Genomic DNA, 19750 nt, shown 5'->3' with positions numbered 1-19750 from the left:
TGTTACTGATTGTACTGAACATATAATTCGCATCCATGCATGCCATTTTCTTGTGAGCCATAAATACAGACAGATAAGAACCCTATGATTAAAGGATCGTAAGTTTGAAACCTGGTTTATGAGTAAAAATATTTTCACTTAGTCCGATTTTGTATATACTTCTTTCGACCCTTATTGTAGAATAATTTTAACTATTTTACGTATCTTAAAAAAAGTTATTTTTTTTATATTATAAAAAAGTGAGATGTATTTTCATTTTTATCCTTGATTTTAAATAATAATACAATTATATTAAATACCTTTAGGCTAATTAATAAAAAATAAAATTAAAAAATGGTTTAATTATTATAACATATCTTATATTTTAAATAAAAAATTACTTTTAAAAGGTGTCTTATAAATAGGATCAAAAGGAGTAGATAGTTATTTGTGTGCATGCCTATTACACATATTGTTTATATTTGGACAAATTGTTTACATAGCTATCTTTTGCATGCCTATTACAGTTTAATTACAACTTTGCACTCTAAAATATGCCCGGCTAAACATTTTATAGTATAAAACTGTCTCAATTTGATCCTTTCAGAACAGCTAGTTTGTGTTTTCATGACAAGACATTCTTTTTGAAGATCAATATTTTATGGGATTAAAATAAAACCAAACTCCTAATTAAGCACTATAAAAAAAACCTCTCAAAAAACTTTATCTCATTAGCTTGCACGAGTAGGTTCAATGCCCAATCCGATCCTTCCCAACTCAATTTGAATTAGTTGGAGTCCAATAATATGGCCGGATATCGATCAATGGTTTGATTAAAAAAATATGTTTAGAATTGGTGCAGATTTCAGCCTGCAGCTTTTTTTTTTTTTTCCAAGTGAAATTCTATAAAAGGTAATTACAACAGTAGTTTGTGTTTAGTAAGATTATTTGATAGGTATTTTTATTAATATTATTCTATTTCACAAATTATTAAAAGAAAGTACATTGTAGTATAGATTACGAGAGAGAAATTAAGTGGCAAAAAATGTGCGGGAAAATGATTTGAAGGGTGATATTTTAAGGTTTACCTGCTTTTTTCAGGAAGCTCCAGTTTTCTACCTCATTTTTTAAAATATAATATAGTTTCGACCAAACACTTCAGTTTTCAATTATCAAAGTAATTATCAAGAAAAAAACCACTTTGCTCCCTCAAAAGCAAGAAAAATAGCCTTCTATACTACTGTAATCGTGCAATATATTAGTGCAATCCTGCCTTCTCTAGTACTTCCCCCGTTTTTATAACATATCACTTTTTACTTTTCTTTATATATAAGCAGAATTACCAATTTTAATAAGTATTTATTATACATTTCATAAATCACCTTTCATAATTTACATTAACAAAAAATAATTAATGCATACTAATGTTAGATTAACATAGGGCATTTTGGTCCATTTTTTTTAATTTTTAAATATAATTATTATAATTAACTAACTTTCTTAAATTGTGTAATATATTTTCTTCTTATCTATAGAATTGGAGGGAGTAGTTCACAAGGATTTTTCGCTTTCCATGTAGCTCTTTTTATCAGGAATAAGATTTAGGTACTTATAATTTAATATAACTTGTTTTCAATCAAATTAGTATAAGTGGATTTTTTTAAAAAAAAGGTTAAAATATCATTAAAAATGTCAGTTAAAAGGTAAATCATGAATAAAAAATGCACATAACTTGATTTGATTATTGAAAATATATCCCATAATTTTGTCATGCGAAAGAACAAGTCAAAAAAAAAAAATCTGCGTAAGGATTGATATTTGATTACATATGAATGCATGCTAGTAAGAACCTTAAAAATATGTAAAAATAATTGCTTATTTTGCAAATCTTTACAACCTTCCTCGCTAATTTTTTAAGGATCTCATGTCTTGCAATTTGTAAACTTCAAGAAAATATGAAATAAAACATGGCCTGTTTTGCAAGTCTCGCTAATTTTCAAGAATCTTCTTCCACCTGGTCTTGGAAAGAAAGTATCGCTTGCATGGCCATAAACCAAGTCAATCAGACCATGTTTCTCCGTTTTTTAAACCCACTTGTGAGGTAAACAAATCTACCTTAAAACAAACATTTGAGCCAAAATTAAGCAGCCATGAACTTACTCATCTGTTATACTAAGGAGCCAAGCCAACATTTTGTTAAATTGGTCTCCGAACACAAATATTGCAAAAAAATGAAAGTGGGGATATAGAATCGGAAGCTCAAAGGTGGGGTGCCAAGCAGAGGTATTTAAGAGACAAGCGTGAGATGGAAAAAAGAGAGGAAGGAGGGCATCGGATGCTGGCAGGCATAAGCAAGAAAGGGTGTTGAATGGGAGCACTTAAAACTTTAGAATGAAAGAGCAGAGCCCCACAAATTGCACAAAACAGTATTAGGTGCTGCTGCTGTACTCTGCACTTTTGTCTTTGAAAACAAAAGCAGCACAGTACTACACAGAGGAGAGTGTGTATCCTGTAAGGCATTCCTGGCCTCCAACACGCTCTCTTCCGCATCCTCTGCCTTTTTTGGATTAAAGCCTTCTCCCTCTCTGTCAAAAGAAGAGACCACCTCCTCCACTATACACCTCTCTTTATTTACTTCTCTCTCCTCACTTTCTGCCCCCATAATCTCCCTATATACTGCCCTTGTTCTCAAACAAATTCATGGTCTTTGATACACAAGCCACTTTTTATCGTCTTGTGTAACATTTAACGAGTTATTCCATAAATACCCTCCTAATCACATTCCAATGTAATAAGAAGGCATTTAATGATACTGTTTATGGGGGCAAAAATGGAATGTGCTTCGATTTAAAGACAACTTTACTGTTTAAACTAATTTCTCTTAGTTTTAATGAGTTAGAAACTACTTATATATAGGATCAGAAAAAGTACACGTGGTTTTTTTTTTTTTTTGAGATCATCCAATAAAATTGGAACGATATAAAGAATACCAGCATCCTTTCTATAACAAAGAGAGAGAGTATCCGTGACTGTCAAATTTTTCAGCATATCGGTCTGAGGTTTGGTTGACTTGAAGCGAAGCTGGGTGTAAGAAATTGCTTTTGTCTTTTTCTTTATTACTCTTCAAGGCAGAGCCTCTGCCTCTGGCATGGACACTTCTAATGTCTTAAATTCCACAGCCCGCCATGAGAAGACGGTGGTTCCTCCAATGGACTGATTCCTCTGATATAAATATTCCTATATTAATGTTGGATTGCATCTACGTTCTCACGTGTTCATTTTCAATTGATGTAGGTAGCTAATTCTGATTTTCAGAAATCAAATCTCTGTACTTTGCTGCTTGCTCCGTGCCTCTTCGTTTGTCAGGCTTAGGATCCTCAAATGTGGTGTTTTTTTTTTTTTGTGGGGGGGGGGGGGGTGTGGGGACGCCGCCAGTGAGATTAATTAGATTACCATGTTTCTTGTAGTTTGTTTCTTCCGGAGCAGTAATGCATTTGTAATTCTTAAATGTGTGGGATGATAATTGTTTGTGTGTTAACAACAAATATCAAACATGCTAAAGACGTTGAGCCTTAAATGATAATAAAAAAGTCTCAAACTCTCTCCCTTACTACAATTCATTCAGATATAAAAGATATACAAGATTTGGTAGAATGAGTATTTTGATTTTTACTGAAATATAAAAAAGTTACAAGTCTAGATTAAAAGTAAAAACTATTTGATAAAATTAAAAGTTAAAAGTATAGAATGTGAGTCTTTAATTAAGTGTTGATTGCCTTTTTTTCTATATCTTCATATTTTATTTATAATGTCAAAGTGGTAGTAGTCGTTCCTTTGAGGCCTAAAACATTTTGTCAAAAAATTAGAAATCCTGCGAGATTTATGGCACAGTTTTTATTCTGTTTTTTTCATTCTTGATAATCAGCCCATTTCATTAAAATATTTGGGCATGATGCTCGTAGATTCTGAAATTATTTAGAATTGTGTTTTTATGTGCCAAAAGTCTAATGTTTGTAATTAGCGAAATTTCGACATGTTCATTTCATCATGGCCTTTTATTGAACTCAGGGTTGGCCCCTTTGTTCAAATTGAGTTTGACTATTCAGTTATTTAATTTAAATAACTTTGTGACCTCTTTAAGCGATATTTTATATTTTAATCCCAGCAATGATATTAATATAAAAGGGGACATGAGTTTAGCTTAGCTTCACCGTCAATTCAACACAAACCATATTGGGTGCTACAGCTGTCTGTGATATGGAAATGCTATGACAAAATACATACTCCTCCTGTCGGCGATACTATAAGATACCGGTAATTATTTCATTGTAGTTTTAAAAAAAAAATTGAAATCTTAATCTTTTAAAAGTTATATATCTTTTCAATCATCCCCGTTAAATATTCTAGATAAATATCTTAAATGACAAATGAAATTTTAATGAATTATTTTTTTCAAAGAATAATAAATGAAGTGAAAATATTGTTGAAAAAACAGGTATAAAAACTATTCAATAACTCGTATTTTGAACCATGCAAAGCTTTGAGAATCGTCTTATACATTAACTGGAGGGAGTGTATATATAATATAATATAATATAACACACGAATTGAGCAAGAACGAAGCTGAAAGAGTAGTAGAGGAAAAAATGGTTTCAATTTCTTCATTTTCATGGAAAAATGGACAGGTGTCCAGACAAGTTTCCCGTTAACGTATGCATCGTTGGTGGATCCAAGCACTTACCAGCTGCTGCTAGCTTGCCACTCAAACTACATTGAAGGCCTCGCTGACAGAATTACAGAGTGTCAATTTGTCCATTAGACATTTTAGGACAGGAATAGAATATAACATATTGACAATCAACTGAAACGTCGTCTCTTTTATATACTGCTGGGAGAAGCATCTTCTGCTAGGCCTAAAGGTTCTTATCCTTAAGCAACTGTCTAGATGCTTAATGCAAAGTCTTTAGAACAAAATTACACAAGTCGGCAAGTAAATCTTCAAAAGTTCGCGCGCTTGGAATCAAGTTCACAACTTTGCATGTATCATCCAATTCATTGTCATCCATGTACATAAATTATAGCCACTAAAAGAATCAAGAAGTCCCGATCAAATTTGAAAAGAAACCCAAGAGCATAAACAAAGAATAGAAAAAAAAGAACAAGTAAAAATCACCGGAAGATTGATATAAACAGTGCCAGGCTTACAATTCTGGAAGAAAAAAACTCAACCACAAACCTTGCTCACTCCACGAAGCAACATAGAGGATTCCCCCACAATGTAATTCTACTGGAAAAGGGGGGAGAAGGTGCATACGATCATCAGGAAACAGAACAGGCTGAGTCTACCCCCCACATGTGACGGAGCTGAAGAGATATCTTGTGGCCTAAAGAATAAACAAATAGCATCAGAATCAGAATTGAGCCACACTCAGAAATTGATTGTAATCGGTCGAGAAGAATCATATAACATACTTTTGCATTTTACTAAGGGCGCCACAGAATAGGGCATTGTCTGGAATGGGCAGCTCGGTCTTGTTAGTGGCCTCTGGATTGACAACCCTGATATACGTTTCTTGACCAAGATACCATGAATCAAGGTTCTCTGTTCTCAGGTTCCAAACTCCAACATTGTCAAGAGATACCAAAATTGCTGTCCATGCCCCAGGATAAACCTAGATGAAGGTAAAAGCAGTAAAGAGAGACATTATGATGACCCGGCATAAAGAAGATACAAAATAACCCAAAAGTCAAGGGATTCATTAAAGAATAAAATACTGCCCTCAATTTCTAAACTGAAATCCAAACTGTCAAGTTTGAAACACTTCATGGATGGAAATCCAGCTAAAGCTTTGGGGCATATGGGGAAGATCAACATTCATGGATTAATGATCTTACAAGAAAAAGACTACATTAATGGACCAGCGTTCACTTCTAGATCTTTTATCTAAAATCTCTGGACAAGGCCGGCATGTCAGTCAGCAATATGAAAGATACGAATATGAAATGAGGCTTTAAATTGCAGTCACATTCAACTTGAGTTGAGTCACAGTAAGATGGGATTTTGAACATCACACAAATTGCTTGTGAAGCATATGACAGTTTCAAGTGAAAAAAATGCACCTGAGTAGTAGTGCGAGCAATTCCATCCCACTTATTATATGTACCCCTACTGCTGTCAGACCACTCACCATAATCCATCCTGTAGTCAGTCAATCATCATATTTTAGTCTCATCACCATAAAAGTAGCATAGAATGAACCCATGCAAAAACAATTAAAAGAGAGGATATTTGTCACTACCCTACAACAAAAAATGCATATCCATCCAAGTGGTAGGTATGCATCTTGGTGTCATTGTTCTGCAATATGATTTCCATGAATCCTCTAAATGTTCCATTGATTACTGAGGTTTCTGCCCGAGGCGGTCCTGTTAGAGGCTTGGCAGGAAAATCAAGTTTGTATGTTCCCTTCACTTTGAACCAGTCAGCAAGTCTGATTGGAGTGGAAGGGTTGACAAAAGAGATCCCATTGAGTGTAGCTCGTCTCTTCCCCTTAATCTTCTCCGGAGGCTTATTTCTCAATACATAAATATCAGTCACATTGATGGAACCATATCTGAAAGATCCCTGTGGGTTAGGGCGAGCACCACTGGCTGATACATTCCATCTGCACAGTTTACCACGCAATTTTGAGGGCGTGAGTAGTACATTTAGAATTTATTCTCTAATTTCATATATAAGCAATTAATGAATTGTGCTTTTATAATATTTCATATTTTATATTCACCACAGATTGGGTAAACCAATGTCCCATGTAGTTTCTAAGATTAGACATCCAAACAGACCTGGGGACATTATTCACTTTATGCACTTAGAGTTTGGTGCTGTATAAAATATCCCCAAAATCAAGTATCCAGAAATTTCTTCTTCAAATTCTTGAATGTCCCCTAACCTCCCGAAACATAAAGTTACAGAATAAATATACCTGATGGATCGTGCCTGATTCATTGAGAAGGTCTTGTCATATTGGTCATCTGGAGCGTCTGGAAGAGGACCAGCAGCCTTCCCCTTGGAATTTGTATAATGCAAGATGGCAACTCCAGTAACTCTTTGCCAAAGTGACTCATTCACAAACCTAGCACTCGCTACAATATAGTAATCTGAACTTGCATTCTGATCCATGGTTACCAGAAACGTGTAAGATTGACCAACATGAATATCTAAGCTGGTGTAGTTCTGTTGCACTGTATAGGATCCTTCAGTCTCAGCTAAAAGTAGGTTATGGTTCTGAATCCTGAAATTCAGACTTGTTGAAACACCAACATTGTGTACACGAAGCCGATAAGTTTTTCCTGTTCAACATTATACCATTATCATTTAGAAAGCGTAAGGATTATACGAACATCAAGGTTTTAACATGACCGAGTCTACGGTACTGATGCAATAGTTGTTAAAATTCAAGTAGCATTGCAGTTGCAATCAGCAGGTTATCATCTGTACGAGTTTAGGTTCAAGCAGAATTGCATCTAGCAAATTATCATGGATGCTGATTTATCACAAAGTAGCATTGCTATTAACAAAATGTCATGCATGCTAGAAAGTGCAATGAAGTTCTACTTATTTGCTTCTTAGCTACTTCCTCAGGTCCTATTCATAGAACCAAAAGAGATTTTTTTTTTGATCTTATTTATAAATCACATCATTAAATTTTCATTATAAATTTTCTCTTTTACCCTCTATTGAATGTTAGAGAGAGAATATGTTGTTAAAATGTGTATATTTAATAAGGACAAAATTGTTTGACCAAAAAAATAGAGACAAAAAAATTTTTCAAATTTTTATACAGAGTTAATAGGTTTTAAAATTTTCCTTAATTATACTAAAATATGTTGAAAGTGATTCATAAATAGAATTAAAGGAGTATATACATTACATCTTGCACTCTTTAACACTGGAATAAAACTCCAAGAACAATTCTAGAGGACACAAAATTCACCAGCATGTGTTAGTATAAATGATATACTTCGGCCCGGCCATGGGCTTAGCAGTTTAGTATCGAGTTGGTCTAGCTAGCTACATATTCGGTCGTACTACTTCAGTTTAACTCAATGAAATCTAATAAGTTGTACCAGATTCTAGATTCTGACAGCATCCATTCGTCTCATTCTCGTAATCCTTATTTTTCTATGCCACAGGTCCCAATGTTAAAAAATCATACAATAAAATGTTCAAATTTCCCACTATGGCCATAGGAGAGAACAAACAAAGTACTCGTAATAAGCTTCCCTAGGACATGTATTGGTCAGATGATCCAACAAGACTTAGTATTACCAACTCAATTAAGAACACTGGCCCCAATATAAATACGATATTCAAGTAAATATTTTCCAAGAACGCACCAGGGTGGACCTCAATTGTTTCGTATTCAATTCCATCGGCAACAAGCGTATCGTTATATCTATAAGGGCCTTTCCCATTGATGAGAACACCATCTGGCATCCCAAGGTCTTTTCCTGCATCAAGTGCCTTCCGCAAATCCTACATTCCAAAGCAGAACCAGTCACAAACAAATAGGAAGTGTATACAGAATTAGCAAGAGTATACAATTATTCAATCAACACTAACCGTATGATTCCGCGTGTACCAATCACCAATAAAAATTTCAATGTCCCCATAAGGAGTATCAAAAGGAATAGGAATAATGGGACGGTTGTTTATGACGAAACCTCCAAATCCACCAGCTGCTCTCTGGAAATTAAGAGACGGAAAGTAGAAAAAGTTTCCGATTTGATCCTTCACCTGAAATTTGTAAGTCCAGTTCCACTTGGGAGGAATGGGACAATTTGTGCCAAGAACTCCGTCCTGCCATGAGCTTCGCCGTTGCTGAACCCCAGACCTGTCCAATACCATGAATTTAGCTTCCGGAGCTAAATATCGTCGTGAGAATCAACAGAAGCTAAAATTCAGTACCCTACCAGTGAATGAGGAGATTCTCGTCCAATTTGTTCCGAACATTGACGACGACATTGTTATTTGTGGTTGAGTTAATTGTAGGACCCGGGAACAAATTGTTTATAGCAATAACCTGCGTGATAGCAGACATATCGAAGGCTCAGCCAAAGTCCTCTAGCTAATGCCTAATATGAACAACAACATTGAAAAAGAGAGTTTAAGGATAGGGTGTCATTGTGCAGAAATGCAGTGAAAGCTCGAAACCTGAGGAGATTGAAAGCCAATCCGACATCACATGCGCGAAGGAAGAACTCCGCATGGACAAAATAGGAGGAGAAGCGACGGGGAGGGAAAGAAAGATATAAGACCAACCTGTTGAGGGACTCCAAGAGGAGAGGCAGTGACGTAAGAGACCTCGAAGTTATAGAAAACAGTCGGATCTTCCGCAGAAGATAAGCTCGCAAGCAAACAAATGTTGAGGAGACTCAGGAACAGAGCACGGGAGGCAGGCATCGCGAGGAGCAGGAAGAAGCGTGAAATTTCAGAGCCAGGATGCACTGACCAGCTTTAACTTGTTTTTTTAAAAAAAAAAAATTCCGGGTACTATGCCATACTTCTTACATGATCAGAAAGGGGAGGAGAAAGGGAAGGAATGCGGCGCGAGGGCGGTACGCTTGAGAGTTTGAGATATGAGAAGCAGGGTAGTTAATGGAGGGTAAGTCCGGCTCGAGTGGGGAGCAGAAATGGTAAGGTGCGTGTGAGGGAGAGAGAGGGACAGATAGGTTGAGCTGGCTTTATGAGGAAATTGGGGTGTGGATGGCAAGCTTTTGTCGGTGACCAGTCATCATTTGGGTCAGCCCAGCAGGAGGGGAGACATGAAGGAGGGGTAGAAAGAGACAGAGAGATGACAGCAAGTAGCCAGTTCACAATGCCATAGTGGGAAGGCGCGTAGAGCGTGGCTTTTCACGGAGTACGGAATAGTAGTTACTAAATAACGAGTAATTGGCCCATGTCCCTCGCAACGGTCGGATCCCCCTGAGAGTGCCACATGCTCGCCAGCCGTGAGCCTTTTTCCACAAGCAGTGGGGCCCCCCTCCCTGCCCTTTTAGATGCGCACCCGACGCCTACCATACGGACGTATCCTCACGACCCAAAAAAACAAGAAAAGTAAAGAGCCAACGTGTAGTAACAGGATCAATCGGATCGCCTCGGCCACGAGTATTAGGGAACACTGACTGTATTTAATAATTAGGGACACTACGTCTACGGACGAGTATAATAGCTCTCCTGCATCGAACGAAAGATTAAGTGGGCAGTCGATAATAATGATGATGATGAGGAGGATGGTGTAACTTTGGGTGGGGAGAACCGGAAGCCAGCTGACACGGTGACTCCTTTGAGAATGGCCTTCTTCCTTTGGTGTCGGCCTAGTTGGAGCGTGAACGCAAGGAAAGAAGCTGAAGTAGCCCACAAGACTACACTACCCATTTGAGTAAGATCATATATGAAGAGGACATGTGCCAACCAATTCACGCTCTCCGCGTTTGAAAACAGAAAATGGAAGAGACGCATTTAATAATTTAGCGAGGGTGGTTTTTGGTTTGACGAAAATGATTTGGCTGCTTCTAGTATGTTGCGCTTGCACTGAACATCGATGGCGTGTAATTAGTGTGGCTAGGTAAATAAATCACGGCTTTGATGAATCATCGTCAGCAGTGAGCAGACACCATGTGCGTCGTATTATTTTATCTATGCCTCCATCCCACACAATTATAACTGTTCAAAACTGCGGTTGCTGAAACAGCTCGATCGGGAATTGATTAATTCATTTCTTGTCCAATAAACTAATTCCGTATTTTATACATTCATTCTTAAACTGTTTATTCTTGATAGAAATAGTTGTTGCCGGAGAATCATGGACGCTGTTTAAAGGATCGTTTGTGTTAAATGAAAAAAAATTAAAAGAATTACGAAAGAGGGATGAATTGGATGTGTTCGGTTCGGACCGAAGGCGAAAGGCGGTCAGGATAGCGAGAGAGGAAGGCATTTGAGAATGCCAAAAACTGCTGCTTCTTTTTTTCTCTGGCGAGGGACCAAAAAATATTACAATTATGCAAATTCCCTAGACAAAGAAACCTCCAGAAATCATGAAAGCCAATGGCTCTTGTGTGACCGATTTCACGAGATGTTAAAATAATACTATTTCTGAATCTATTTATAAGATTATCACTTCATGACCATCTGTTTATTGTAGTTAGGCTCGGAATTAATTAAAAAAAAATAAGGGTAGTCAGGGGTGAAAGGTGAAAATATATTTGAACTTGAAAAAAATTAATCAGTCCTTAAATCTAAACAATTTCTTGTTAATTAAATAAAATATAAAACATGTTAAGGAGGGGAGGAATTGGAAGTGGGAACATGAGATGCCATGCCGACGGGTGATTGGATGACCCACCAACGCGCTTGGACCTTCATTTAGGCCGTAACTGGTTCCCCTACTTCACCTTTTTATTTCTCCAAAATCCTATTTATTAATAATTCATTGCTTAAAAATTAAGCAGTTAAATATATTTTACTATCGATTTGCTAAAATTACAGAGATTTTTTATTTGTCTTTAAAATTTATGCTTTAATATAATTTTTAACATCATTAGGAATGTTCCATTAAATTTTTTTAAAATATTTAATTTTTTATTTATAATTATGTTAAAAAATTTTCAATTATTCATTCGCCCTTATGATCTAATTATCTACTCTCTCTCCGCATTTAAAAAAATTAAATAACTGATTATTTCAATATTTAATTAAATAATTTAAAAATATTTTGTTAACATCAATGAGATTTAGAGGAAAAATATAAATTGTATTGAATATTTTATTATATTAAATCCTTATTTCATTAAATTATTTTAACGACATGTTTGATTACTATTTTAGACAATTGATTTGTTTAAATTCTTTTAAAAAAATATTGCATCAATGTGCTTACGTAACTAAAAATATTTAAATACAAATAAAAACAAAAAAAATATAAGCATTAATTTTTTTGTGTAATTTGAATGGATTTTAGACAACATTTATATATAAAGAGGAGTATTTTAATTCAATATATGTGACTTAACGGTTAATTAATAATTGAGCAGATGAAAATGAAGATTTTAAAAGTAGAGGTTGATTGTGTTTCGTAATTATTCGCACTGGGAGTGATTTGTATGTATTTTAAAAATATAAAAAAAATGTTTTTGTAATGAGTGTAAAATAGAACGGAGATCAGAATATTTTACTCAAAATTAAAATATTCATTAAGGTCGTTCTTCCTCTCGGCGTGATTCCCGCTACTTTAGTGCACAGCCCCAATGATGTCCTTCTTCATTGGTGTTTAAGTAATTGATTATTTTCCAGCCAAAAAAGGAACGAGTAATTGATTGTGCATGCTCATGCTGATATTAATTTCACAGCTTTTAGTTGGGCTATCCTCCGCAGACAATAGCATTGCCCAACCTTACAGTTCACTGCCTCTTTCTTCCCACGCCATACAAATCCAAAACCTATGCGAAACTTAAAGATAACCCCATACATTGTCGAAAATGGCAAAACGTACTGTTTCAATTTTTCAAACCACCAGCTTCGTCTCATGGTTTTATGTACATGCCAATCCCCCACTCCCTCTTCCGTTCAAGTTTTCCTTTCCTCTTATGTGCATGTGATGCCGCATGGACTCGTTCTCACTTCCTCTCTGTTTCTTGATGAGTGGCGTGTCTTCTTGTGAGGAAGCCGCCCACTTCTGCAAATTGATTTTCGGCCGATCATCTGCTTCACTCAGATCCTGTTATACAACTATTAACTTAATAAATGTTTATTCTGTTCATATAGAATAAGCCCAGCACATGCTAAAATTGGGTTTATTGCCTGAATTTGCAACACGTTCTAAGCTCTGACATCAGCCCCGTTCTCTAAGTTTATTGGGTTTTTGTTCCGTCTCTTTGCCCTGACTCGGGTTCTGATTATTACTGGGCCCATCAAAGAAGCCCAAGAACTCTGTTGTTGACCTTTAACTTTAGTTCAGGCTGAAACACGACATCAATAAATCATGAAAGGAAGCCTTTTTAATGTAAGAACAAAAAGATTGTTATTTGGTTTTGGTTTGATCACTAGAAAGAATAAAAATGAGATGATTTAAATCACTATTTTCCTTTATAACAAACATGATAAAATTTAATGTTATTTGTCACAAATGTAAAAATTATTATACCCTATAAAAGCCTCATAAATTATAATTCTCAATTTCATGAGTTAAATTACTCTTCTTTATTATAAATTGAAGAGAACCTTTAGAAAACCTAAAGGAGGCTGGCTAATAAAATTCGGCAACAAGAAGGAAGGCATCTGATATAGTAAAAGAGTATAAACAACTTGCAATAATAATTCGTCAAGTAGACTAGCTTTTTTTGAGAGTCGTGGCACAATTTGACAGTTTGATATATTAATCTTTGAAAAAGGTTTGGTAAAAAAGTTGATTTAATTGGATTAAACTGGATTTACCCAGCCATCCTTAGGAGAAGAAAGGGCAGGTTTAGGCATGAAACTGATATTTATTTGTTTCTGCCAATGCATTTACATCTAATTTGCATGTTTACCATTAATTGGGTGAATTGGAAGGACAAGATGGTAGGAGGGAAGTGGCATCGCGTGAACAGATTATTCGACGATTTATATTTGTTATATTTGAAACTGAAAGGAAGCAGCAATAACTATACTCTTAAAAAAAAAAATACAAACGAGAACCATTCCAGAACTTATGGCTAACTGATTCCCAAAAAATAAAACAAAAATTGTACAAGATGAACCTTAGACTGATCCCTCCTACAAACTAATATCAATACACTACCCAACATCATCTTACTCCGAGGGAGTTGTGACCTATCACCCCATCAGAATGTTGCATTCTTTCTCGGTGAGACCAGATTCCCCCAGGGATATCCAAATTCGAACCTTGAGAAGTCGGATATATTGAGATGATGGCCTTTCTATGTACAACATTTCCCTGCATTTTTTATCTCACATCTTTCCCTGCATTTAACTGCTCTGGTTGGGGTGGTATGGCCGTATGAATGCAGAGTTCATCTGCCAAACTTTCACTGAGGCAGTGACAGTAGCCTCTGTGGCATAATTGAACAAGAACAAGCGAGCTGCTCCATAGATTGCTCTTGTTGGGTAAACCCTAGATGTCACGACAGTCCTTCCTCCTTGTGCAAAGCTTTCAACTATAGAATGGTCCACCTGCAAGTCATGACAAGGAACCACCCCTATATTCATCACATCAACTTTGACTTTCAAGTAAATTGAAACATGAGTCTTCGTAAAACAAAATTGTGAAGACTACAAAAGCCTTAACTCACCAGTATCCTTACAGATAACTTCTCATCGTTCAATACTGGAACGAAACTCCCATAAATATGTTTATGAACATCGTTTGCCAAGGAAGACCTGCCCAGACAAGCAATCGTGGAATTCAATATAATGAATGTTTTCATTCTCAAAAGTCAGAAATTAACTTGTGGCTAAAATAAAATCATACCTGGTCTGATCAGAGCAGAATGAAGTCTTGAGATTTCCGTCACTTCCTTTAGTGACATAAAAGTAGACTGGAGTGTATTCAGAAAGGTCCGCATCTGCTAGGACCATAAGACCGAAAGGTCCCAAAGCACCACGTTTGGAAACTCCACCACTAGTGCTGCAGATGTACGACAAGTTGGAGTAAGCTGCCTTCTCAAAAGCTTCTTTGTCCATCTCAAACTCGGCAACAATGTCCAACTGTTTCATTCATGGTACATGGTTTCATATAGGTTATGCATTTGGTCTATCAAAAACAGAGTAGTGAATGGCACTTCTTGACAATTTTGACAAGGCCTGAAACAAACCTGATTGGCTGCTTCTATGTCTAATGGCACCACAGACCCTGGCTCAGCCTTTATATTTTTGAACTCATTGCTCCTCAATCTCAGTTTCTCCACCTCCTCAACAGGCCATTGAAGTAAATTGCTGCCTGTCTTCCTATCAAGCACCACGGTTCTTGGAATACTCTGTTGAAAAAAACAAATCCACAAGATGGGAAAAATATTAGTGGGATCCATATATAATAATAATAATGATAATAATTTCTTCTCATTTCTTTTTCTAATGACAACACACGTTATATGTAATCTTTAATCTGATATAAATACCTGAACCGAAGCCCATCCCTTGGCAATATCAGCAACTTCGCTGTCCGACTCACCAATCCAGCCCCACAATACTCTCCTCTCGGTGTTCTGATCATAAAAAGTTTTGGATGCATAGAATATGCCATAGTCATACCTAAGTCCAATACCAACATCATTCTTGGAATCATCAGCTGTGAACTTAACCTTCTTTTCATCATAAGACCCAATTGCATAGTAATCATGCCTATCGTCATCCAGGCTAACTTTGACCACATGCTTCACATCTGCCCCCTTCGCAGAGGCATCTAACCCATTATCAGATTTTGTGCAGACAGGGTAAAAGTCCACACATTCCCACATACCGGTGCCCGGCACAGCATGCATTACTCCTTCTATACGCTCAAAAGTCTTGAAGTCCTTAGTGTCGTAAACTAAGGAGATGCCTGTCTTGTTAACTTTCGACCCGATACTGATACGCCACTTGCCTTCTGATGTAAGCCAGGCAGTGGTTGGATCACGAAAGTCTTTAAAGCCAATGCCGGGTGGCGGTAAAAGAACTGGATTGCCAGGGTGTTTGACCCAATTGATGAGGAGTGGGTCAGATGGGTCAGCAGGATAGGCTAGGTTTTGAACCTGGACTGATTGGTTAGTGGAACCAGTGTACAACATGATGACTTGCCCATCAGGTAAGATGGTGGCAGAACCGGTCCATACACCCCTTGTGTCATACCATTGGTCATTAACCATTGCTAAGGGTAGGTGAAGCCAGTGGATGAGGTCTTTCGACACTGCATGTCCCCAAACAATAATGTTACCCCAAACCGCACCATAAGGATTGTATTGGTAGAAGAAGTGGTACCATCCCTTGAAGTACATAGGACCTGGAGTCATTCACGCCAGCCGTACATGTCAATAACTTGTGTATCTTTCCCATAGTAATGGAAATTAGTCAAGCAATTAGATTTTCTGTTTTCAACTTCTACGTTAAGGGTAAAATTCCCCCTAAGCTTTACTAATTGGTGACTGCACATGTGTAGCTTCATTGGCTTAGGAGTTTTGTGAATTATTGCCAGTTCACTTAAGATTTTGTGATGTTAATTGAGCTTTGTTGTAGACCCTGTTCGGACCACGACTATGTCCTTCTCATACTATTTGCATATTATGATGAAGTGAATAGTGTATTCAACCACAGTAATTTTTGAAGTTGAAAACAAATAAGAAAGGTAATTACTGTTCTTACCATTGGGATCTGAAGCAAGGCAAGAACAATTCCCCATCAGAGCGTGGAATGATAATTCATATGAAAAAAAAAAGGGAGAAAAGTCAAAGACAAATCATTGAAAGTCAAATCACATAGTATTCCTTAAATACGAATCATTGGAATAAAAAAATAGTTGTTATTCGGACTATAGTGCTATGCAAATGATATGACCCTCTATTAAATGTGAAGGTTTAAAATTAAATCAAATTATTTGTTTATTTCCTAAATCTTTTATTTTTCAATATATTGGATAAATTGCATCCATTACATTTTGTTTATTTTCCATCCTTTTCTACCTCTTTTAGGGATCCTTCTATCACTGTTCCATTCGGAGGATGATAGTAGCCATGTAAAACTTTCTTACTGTTTATAATCGTATGGCAAGAAAATCTATGCATTTACATGGATTAAGGAAGTTAAAGAAGTTGTATCCCATGCATTTTTTCCAGAGAAAAAAATAAGCTGTATCCCGTGCCTCCGGAGGAGAGTTAAAGAAGTTCAATTGCCAGATACAAGCTTCGCTGTATTTCAATTGTTTAACGTAAAAACAGAGCAAATTAAACAAAAGAAGATCAAGGATTAAGGAATAAATTACCGTTCATCCAGTTCTTCTCGGGCTGGAAATGAAAAGCCGTTCTCTGCCAGGAGAGCATGCTATTGTTCCATGGAAAAGATTCGGTAATGGAAGAGCCAAACAACCTGTTATTACTCTTCTCGGACACCCCTGCCGATACACCTCGGGAAACGGGCTCCCATTTGGTGGAAGGGACGACCGTTGTGGTAAGTTCAGGTTGAGATTTGGGCAATGTAGAATTGGGAGGATGAGCATTATAGGATGCCTCGTAACACTGAAAGGCGACGAGGAAAGCCACCAGTAAGAACCCAAAAAACACCCCCCAAATCTGCTTCTTCCAAGGTTTGGGAGACGGATTTTCCAGGGCCTTGGGTCCATCCGGAAGAGCAGCGTAGGAATATGGGAGGCTTTGAGCGTCCCTCGATTTGCCCATTTTTTGTTGCCACAGGATTCACAGTGGAACTAACAACAACAATATATGATTAATCCACAGAAGCCGGAAAAGATGGCGTTTCTTCCCTTTTTTTTTTTTCCCTGAAACTTGATTAAGCCGCCGGGAATTTACCAGACGCCCCAGCAGCTAATGAAAACGGGGAAAAGACGGCGGATAATATGCAAGGTGTAATGGAGTGACTGAACGAGACAACTATGAGATGCAGAAACAACATTGGCATTTATATATATATACACAACAGGGTTGGGGTTGGGGGTTTCGGAGCACCCATGAAGGTTGGCAGTGTTGCTTGCTCCTCACCGTTGGGCATTTGTGGCAGCGCATGTTAGTTTAATCAATAATTGATGGTGTGGGCTCTCACATTTGCCGACGTGAATTGCGAATGAATTGGTTTCTGACTCTCCATTGTTTGGTATTTTCAATTATAATTATTTCTATATTTGCTTCCAAATTTCTATAAGCCATTTGTTTTGTTGGTGAAAATTCATTGCTGCCAATTCCCTCTGGGTTTCTGATTTTCTCGGCAGCCATTGAAATTTCAGCTTAAATTTAGCTGTACCGCCTATTTTTTTCCTTTTTTTCCTCCACCCTTTGTTATTTATTGGTAAAAAAACATAATATTTGGTTCCTATAATTTTATTAAATTTTACTTTTAATCCTTGTAGTTTTTTTTTTCAATATTTTCAATCTCTATAGAGATATAAACTATTGAAAAATAAAAATTATAGAGATTTGGAAAATAAAAGTCACTCGGCCTTTCTAAAACTATAAAAAATAAAAACACAGAAAAAAATTATAAGGATTAAAAAAATTTTATAAAATTATAAGAACCAAATATTATATTTTTCCTTTATTATTTATATATTTCTCTTGTCTTAATTATAAAAACTTTAAAATTCATTAATTCATTTTAAAGTTTACTAAGTTCTTCATTTCACTTCTATTATTTATTTTCTCTGTTTAAAAATATAAAATATTTTTAATCGAATCTCATCTCTCAATAAAACAATTATCTAGTTTTCAACTAACCCTATTTTTTTATATTTATCCCTATTAAATACCTGATAATAAATATAAAGTCATTATCAATAGAGATACTTTTAAAAAAAGGCAATGATTACATCTCAAAAAATTAAAAATACCTTATATTTTTAAACATTCAACTCTTTAAAAAATACTTTATATTTTTTAACAAAAGGAGTATATATATATATTAACAATGTATTTTCCCTTTTTAACTTTTAATGAAAAGTAAAAGGAAAAATATATGTTAAAAATTTAATAAGGTGATTTATAAATAAAATAAAAAATTTTCAATATATACCTTATAAATAAGATTGAAGGAGTATGTTAGATAAATAAAACGACGTCAATAGGTTACTATTTTTGCATAATTGGGCCAATATATTAAAAATAATAATTATTCTGAGAGGGTATGGCAATCTCCGGAATTAATATTTGTCCAATAATGCTTCAAATAATTCATCGAACCACGAAGACGGCTTAAATGGCTAGAATAGTAACCCAACCAAACAGACAAAATAATGACACTATTAGACTACACACATTATTGCACATGGCCACATTGGCTTCTTTCTTTCTTTATTTAATTTTCTTCTTAGAGAGAGAACGTATTAGAGTACTCACCTCGATCGGTTCTATGCGCCTGATATTGAAATTTACTTCTCGTACCTGCAACTCTCGTGAGCTCGACGATCTGATTTGGATGGAGACTCTTCGAACGAATTCTGTATGTGAATATGTTTTTCACGGAAAAGTGGTCCGATCCGTCTTAAAAAGGGTTATGGGGGATCAGAGATGACAATCCTATCTTATTTTCTAGTTACTTGTTGTTTCAATAAGTGTTTTTTAAACAAATAGTATGAATTTAAATTATCTGATCAGCCTAACGGAAAATATAAACCCATCTAAATTATATTATGAAATCTTTATGAAAATAAAAAGAATTAGATTTAAGATAATTAATATAAGTGCCATAAGTTTATTTAACACGGTTTATTTTCACACAAAAAAACGTTAGGATAATTCATAAGCAAAAATTGAATTGTGATAAGTTATTTTAAAATAAACAATTAGATGAAAAAATTATACTTTATTTATTTATTTAGATAATGACCATTAGTCGCCGAGGGAAACACCTGAACGTTTAGTTCATCCAATGAATTCACCTACCCGCGTAACGATTGTGAACTTTATTTGGATCAAACAAATATATTATCCAAAATTTAAAGTGGCCATGTTATCTCCTTTGTGTTGAATACCGTCAGTATCTTAATGGCATTCGTTGATCAGTCAATCCAAACAAATA

General features: G+C 35.8%; 2 protein-coding genes across 5 annotated transcripts; both read right to left on the bottom strand.

Moving 5' to 3' along the window:
* Positions 1-4609: 4609 nt before the first annotated feature.
* Positions 4610-9764, bottom strand: LOC129322966 (monocopper oxidase-like protein SKU5). 3 transcript variants are annotated; one of them, XM_054969446.1, is made up of 10 exons: positions 9302-9764; positions 8953-9062; positions 8603-8873; positions 8377-8515; positions 6963-7329; positions 6279-6644; positions 6100-6178; positions 5452-5651; positions 5216-5363; positions 4610-4763 (listed from the first exon to the last, which is right to left on the bottom strand). In XM_054969446.1, exons 1-9 carry the CDS (start codon positions 9440-9442, stop codon positions 5264-5266), a joined length of 1773 nt encoding a protein of 590 aa, XP_054825421.1. In that variant the 5' UTR covers positions 9443-9764; the 3' UTR covers positions 4610-4763; positions 5216-5263. The 3 variants fall into 3 exon arrangements, with proteins under 3 accessions (XP_054825421.1, XP_054825420.1, XP_054825422.1); XM_054969445.1 differs by lacking the exon at positions 4610-4763 and having other exon boundaries at positions 4991-5363; positions 9302-9762; XM_054969447.1 differs by lacking the exon at positions 4610-4763 and having other exon boundaries at positions 4991-5363; positions 8953-9114; positions 9302-9440.
* A 3850-nt stretch (positions 9765-13614) lies between these two features.
* LOC129321245 (acid beta-fructofuranosidase-like) lies at positions 13615-17771 on the bottom strand. Of its 2 annotated transcripts, none has more exons than XM_054966957.1 (6): positions 16989-17771; positions 15154-16013; positions 14851-15012; positions 14508-14743; positions 14329-14416; positions 13615-14209 (listed from the first exon to the last, which is right to left on the bottom strand). In XM_054966957.1, exons 1-6 carry the CDS (start codon positions 17398-17400, stop codon positions 14006-14008), a joined length of 1962 nt encoding a protein of 653 aa, XP_054822932.1. In that variant the 5' UTR covers positions 17401-17771; the 3' UTR covers positions 13615-14005. The 2 variants fall into 2 exon arrangements, with proteins under 2 accessions (XP_054822932.1, XP_054822933.1); XM_054966958.1 differs by lacking the exon at positions 16989-17771 and adding an exon at positions 16373-16520.
* Positions 17772-19750: the final 1979 nt, after the last annotated feature.

This window comes from Prosopis cineraria, unplaced genomic scaffold (assembly GCF_029017545.1).
Source record: "Prosopis cineraria cultivar Desert tree isolate PC_DT_omini unplaced genomic scaffold, ASM2901754v1 PC10, whole genome shotgun sequence".
NCBI classification, from domain to species: Eukaryota; Viridiplantae; Streptophyta; class Magnoliopsida; order Fabales; family Fabaceae; genus Prosopis; species Prosopis cineraria.
Note: the sequence above shows the minus strand (reverse complement) of the source record. Positions and strands in the feature narration are given on the sequence as shown.

Excerpts from the sequence above, each read along its gene's own strand:
- LOC129322966 (XM_054969446.1), bottom strand. The coding sequence starts at position 9,442 with ATGCCTGCCTCCCGTGCTCTGTTCCTGAGTCTCCTCAACATTTGTTTG. Across the intron at positions 8,516-8,602 it reads GGTACACGCGGAATCATACG|GATTTGCGGAAGGCACTTGA; the intron begins GTTAGTGTTGAT and ends TTTGGAATGTAG. Across the intron at positions 5,652-6,099 it reads TTGCTCGCACTACTACTCAG|GTTTATCCTGGGGCATGGAC; the intron begins GTGCATTTTTTT and ends ACCTTCATCTAG.
- LOC129321245 (XM_054966957.1), bottom strand. The coding sequence starts at position 17,400 with ATGGGCAAATCGAGGGACGCTCAAAGCCTCCCATATTCCTACGCTGCT. Across the intron at positions 14,744-14,850 it reads ACATAGAAGCAGCCAATCAG|TTGGACATTGTTGCCGAGTT; the intron begins GTTTGTTTCAGG and ends TGAATGAAACAG. Across the intron at positions 14,417-14,507 it reads TTCTGCTCTGATCAGACCAG|GTCTTCCTTGGCAAACGATG; the intron begins GTATGATTTTAT and ends TTGTCTGGGCAG.